At 37.0% G+C, this 5,212-nt stretch overlaps 1 protein-coding gene across 2 annotated transcripts; it reads left to right on the forward strand.

Moving 5' to 3' along the window:
- Nucleotides 1-663: 663 nt before the first annotated feature.
- On the forward strand, nucleotides 664-5,206 carry LOC102602456 (G-type lectin S-receptor-like serine/threonine-protein kinase At4g27290). 2 transcript variants are annotated; one of them, XM_006362908.1, is made up of 8 exons: nucleotides 664-1,054; nucleotides 1,700-2,587; nucleotides 2,897-3,016; nucleotides 3,120-3,244; nucleotides 3,321-3,531; nucleotides 3,730-3,967; nucleotides 4,055-4,205; nucleotides 4,831-5,206. In XM_006362908.1, the coding sequence occupies exons 1-8, from the start codon at nucleotides 685-687 to the stop codon at nucleotides 5,137-5,139; spliced, it is 2,412 nt and encodes an 803-aa protein (XP_006362970.1). In that variant the 5' UTR covers nucleotides 664-684; the 3' UTR covers nucleotides 5,140-5,206. The 2 variants fall into 2 exon arrangements, with proteins under 2 accessions (XP_006362970.1, XP_015158720.1); XM_015303234.1 differs by having other exon boundaries at nucleotides 975-1,054; nucleotides 1,716-2,587.
- Nucleotides 5,207-5,212: the final 6 nt, after the last annotated feature.

Genomic DNA, 5,212 nt, shown 5'->3' on the forward strand with positions numbered 1-5,212 from the left:
CAAGAGGTTCATCCAAATTCCCTTCGACGAATATTATAGTGTTTATATATGGTTATAATTATTTTTAAAGTATATATAGTAGACATTGAATTCCCTTTCATTTCCTTCTTACAATTTCATACTTTGAACTCCATTAGTGAAAATTCTGATTTCGCCAATGATAATCACTCCTACGTTATGTTAAACTTTTTATTGTTACTTCATATCTAAGAGTAGTATACTTGTATAAATAGTCCAATTATAACGTCTTTCCTGTGAAATATCCACTAAGTGGGGTTTGAGAAAGGTAGTGTGTACACAAAGTTACCACTACCTCGTGAAGGTAAATCGGTTGTTCTAAAAAAAAAATATTGGCTCATGCACATCAAACCCAAGTAAATGTCTTTCCTACATAAAAGGACCAACATTAAACATTTCGACTAACTAAAGGTTAAATATGTCGAGTTCTATATCTACAAAGACCAAAATAGAATTTATTAATAATAGAGGGACCAAAAGTGATATTAATTGGACATGTCTTATGACATATTACTTCTAGTATGAAAACATGTTGCCATCCAAGAAATGAACATTTTTCAACCTAACACTTTATACTATACATTTTTTGTCCCATCAATTATTATACTATAAAGTTTATAACATCAAAAGTCACACCTGAAGAATTAGCATCAAAAATTTGAATCCATGAAATTTCTAGCTTTTTTATTCATTTACTTCAATTTTCTTTCAATTGTACTAGCATTAGACACCATAACTATTGATCAACCTATTAAAGATGGTGACACAATTGTTTCATCAGGTGGTGTTTATGAACTTGGATTTTTCAGGCCTGGAAATTCGACGAATCGATATGTTGGTATATGGTACAAGAAAATATCAACTGGAACTGTTGTTTGGGTTGCTAATAGAAATAATCCGTTGAGTGATAGTTCAGGTGTGTTGATGATCAATCCTGATGGAATCTTAGTACTTGTTAATAGTACTAATGTGACGATTTGGTCAACGAATTCATCAACAATCTTGAAGAATCCAATAGCAAGATTGTTAGATTCAGGTAATACTTGTTATGTTTCGTTTCTGGAGAGTGAAACTACATGAACTTTGACCAACATTTAACATGTATTTTTTACCATACTAGAAGAATTGCAAGTACTTTTCGTATACTTTTTAAAAATCTGTAAATTTTAATTTTGAAATATTGAGTTAATGTAATCTAATCTGATTTCGTAATCTTTTCATCAAGGAAGGAAATGAAAATAGAATTGAGATTTTCACCTGGGAGAGTTTTGATTATCCAGGGGATACTCTGTTGCCTGGAATGAAGCTGTGTCCAGAAATACTTGTCATGTTTAGTTTCTCGAGAGTTAAACTGAATGAACTTTGATCAACATTTTAACATGTTTATTTTTAACCATACTGATATGAGAAGAACTGCAATTTGTAGTACTTTTCGTATAATTTTTACTACTGTTGTTTCTTTTACTTTGGTTATCCTTTATATTTGTACTGTAACTACTTTTCTTTCTTCAATATTTTCATCTTGAAGTTCAATTATTGCTTTTCTTTCAAAGACGAGGGTTTATCAGAAACAAACTCTGTGTATGTTGTTGTCGTAGTAGTAGTACTTTTAGTATAGTTTTTTAACTATCTTAATTTTAATTTGAAAATACTGAGTTAATCTAATGTAATCTGATATCAGGTAATCTTGTCATCAGGGAAGAAAATGAAAACAGGCCTGAGTTTTTCACCTGGCAGAGTTTCGATTATCCAGGGGATACTCTGTTGCCTGGAATGAAGCTCGGGCGGAATTTGGTAACAGGCCTGGATTGGTACTCGTCGTCGTGGAAGAGTCCTGATGATCCTGCTATAGGTGAATTTGTTGAAAGGATGGATGTTCAGGGGTATCCACAGTTATTTGTATGGAAAGGTTCATCAATTACATTTAGTTCAGGTCCCTGGAATGGTTTAGCATTTAGTAGCAGTCCTAGTTTGCAACCGAATACGTATTTTACGTTCGGTTTTGTACTGAATCAGGAGGAAGTTTATTACAAATATGATCTTAAGAATGGATCACTGCTCACCAGGGTGGTACTAACCCCTGGAGGATTGATAAATCACTATACCTGGATCGATCGTACGCAGAGTTGGTTCCTTTATTTGACAGCACAGTTTGATAACTGTGATCGTTTCGCGTTGTGTGGTCCTTATGCAAGATGTGTCATTAACAACTCGCCCCCGTGTGACTGTCTGAGGGGTTTCGAGCCAAAGTATCCACAGGAATGGGATGCAGCTGACTGGTCTAGTGGATGTGTTAGGAGGACTCCGTTGGCGTGTCAGCAAGATGGATTTAGGAAGTTTACGGGGATTAAAGTGCCTGATACGCAGAAATCATGGTTTAACGAGAGCATTGGACTTGAGGAATGCGGAAAGTTGTGCTTGGCTGATTGTAACTGTACAGCCTACTCAAATATGGATGTTCGAGATGGTGGAAGTGGATGCTTACTCTGGTTCGGAGACCTCATCGATATCAGAGAACTTAGTCCAAATCAGCAGGACCTGTTTGTGAGAGTGGCTGCTTCAGAAGTAGGTAATAACTACTTACTGTTTTTCGTTTCTCTAACTTGATCTTGTTGAACGTGGCGAAAAACATGTATGTAAAATTTCAGCAAGTATGTATCTAGATAGTCAAAAGTCTCGATAGTTAGCTCGTGGAGTCTTCAGTCAATAGAAAAAACATCTATGAATGTGTGTTGGTGCATTGTTCTCTCTCACTCAAAGACGGAACGTTGCCTGTTTCTTATGGCCTACAATTTTTGTTGGGAACTCATGAATGTGAATCATATTGTTATGACAATGTTGGAATTTTCTGATTGATTATGTACGAACTTATCGACAGACAAGAAACGAAAGAAAAAGAAGTCAAGGCTGATTGCAATCGTATCAGCAGTAGCCGCGACTTGTATCCTCAGCCTTCTAGCTTGGTGTGCATTATTCCACAGAAGAAAAAAGAGTAAAGGTAAACAACTATTGTTCATCGTTATCAAAAGATCGTGTTGCTAACGTTCTATTTGTATCAGGCTAATGTATACATTTATACCAATTGATTGCTCATTTTACAGGTAGGGAAGTTGGAGCAGACGATATGGAGTTACCATTGTTCGATTTAGTAACTGTTGCTAACGCCACTAAGAACTTCTCTTCTGCTAATATTATTGGAGAGGGTGGCTTTGGACCTGTTTATAAGGTACAATAACTATCCCATCGTCGAATTTTAGCTAAAAAAAGGCATCTTTAACACTTTGTTTTGAAAAAAAATTCAGGGGAAACTACGAAATGGACCTGAGATAGCGGTGAAGAGGCTTTCGGAATACTCAGGACAAGGTCTTCAAGAGTTGAAAAATGAACTGATACTGATATCCAAACTACAACACAGGAATCTTGTCAAGCTTTTAGGTTGTTGCCTTGAAGGAGTAGAGAGGATGCTGATATATGAGTATATGCCAAACAATAGCTTGGACTATTTCATTTTTGGTCCGGTTCTCTCGACTAGTCACCTTTATACTATGTTGCTCGTATCCTCCAAAAAATGATGTTGCACCAGTGTCGGATCCTCAAAAGATGCACTACTTCTGGAGGATCCAACATGGGCGCGGAGGCATTTTTGGAGGACTTGAGCAACCTACTAATAAATGAATGGATGAGGATTCACTGACATTTTACATATTGCAGATCCAAGCAGAAAAGAATCACTTTCTTGGAGAAATCGCTATGAAATCGCGATGGGAATATCTCGAGGCCTTCTCTATCTTCATCAGGACTCAAGATTAAGAATTATACACAGGGACCTGAAGGCCAGCAACATTTTGTTGGATACTGACTTGAATCCAAGGATTTCTGACTTTGGTCTAGCTAAGATATTTGGTGCAGACCAAATGGAAGGAAAAACAAAGCGAGTAATCGGAACATAGTAAGTCTTATAAACAACCTCTATGATAGATGTTTTTGTTTGTTACAATCAACAAGTTGATCAACTTAAATTTGATGCATTGTGTAGCGGATACATGTCTCCGGAGTATGCTGTCGATGGGAAATATTCAGTGAAATCTGATGTCTTCAGCCTTGGCGTGCTTTTACTTGAAATTGTCAGTGGCAGAAAGAACAGGAAGTTTCATCATTTGAGTCATCATCATAATCTTTTGGGACATGTAAGTACATATAGCACTAAATTTTTACCCTTTAGCCTCTTTTTTTACTAAACACTCGACCCCGTCTGAGCTTACTCACATCACCAGTCCCAAGCTCCCATAAAGGAAGAGGGTTGCAGCCAGTATAAAACTAGTCAGTTCATGTCGAATCCTCACAATACAGTCGGAACTGAGGCATTGTAGTAGTTGTTATAGCCTGTTTTCCATTAAAAAAACTTGACCTGCCTGAGTTTACTCATATTACCGGTCCCAAACCCCCATAAAGGAAGAGGATCGCAGTAGGCTAGAAGCCATTATAAAACTAGTCAATTCATGACGAATCCTCATAATACAGTTGGGGCCGAGGTGTTGTAGTAGTAGTTGTTATAGCCTTACATTTCCATTCCCAAGCCCCTACAGAAGTAAGAGGGTCACAATAGGCTAGCAGCCAAGCATAAAACTAGTCAATTCATGACGAATCCTCATAATGCAGACGGGACTGAGGCGTTGTACTAGTCCACATAGCCTTTCTTTTACTAATGCAAGTGTATAATTCATGATGACTGAGGCATTGTAGTAGTCACCGTTGTAGCTTCTTTTTACTAAATGCATTTGTATAACTGTGTTATCATAAAAAATATTTCAGGCATGGTTACTATTGAATGAAGGCAAAGCATTGGAACTAATGGATGAATGTTTAAAAGACTCATATGTTGAATCACAAGTGTTGAGATGCATTCAAGTAAGTTTATTGTGTGTACAAAAACTCCCTGAAGACAGGCCTACAATGGCTTCAGTAGTTTTCTGGTTAAGCAATGATGGTGTGGAATTGCCTCAACCAAAGCAGCCTGGTTTCTTTATAGAGAGGGATTCAACTAATCAATCAAATGAATCAACTGATGAAAGATGTGTTACTGACAATGAACTTTCACTAACAATTCTTGAGGCAAGATAGACAAAATATGAACTTGCAGTCGTGTGACCAGGAGGTCAAGGGTTCAAGTCATGACAATAGCCTCTTGCGGGGG

Source organism: Solanum tuberosum, unplaced genomic scaffold (assembly GCF_000226075.1).
Source record: "Solanum tuberosum cultivar DM 1-3 516 R44 unplaced genomic scaffold, SolTub_3.0 scf00421, whole genome shotgun sequence".
In the NCBI taxonomy this organism is placed as follows: Eukaryota; Viridiplantae; Streptophyta; class Magnoliopsida; order Solanales; family Solanaceae; genus Solanum; species Solanum tuberosum.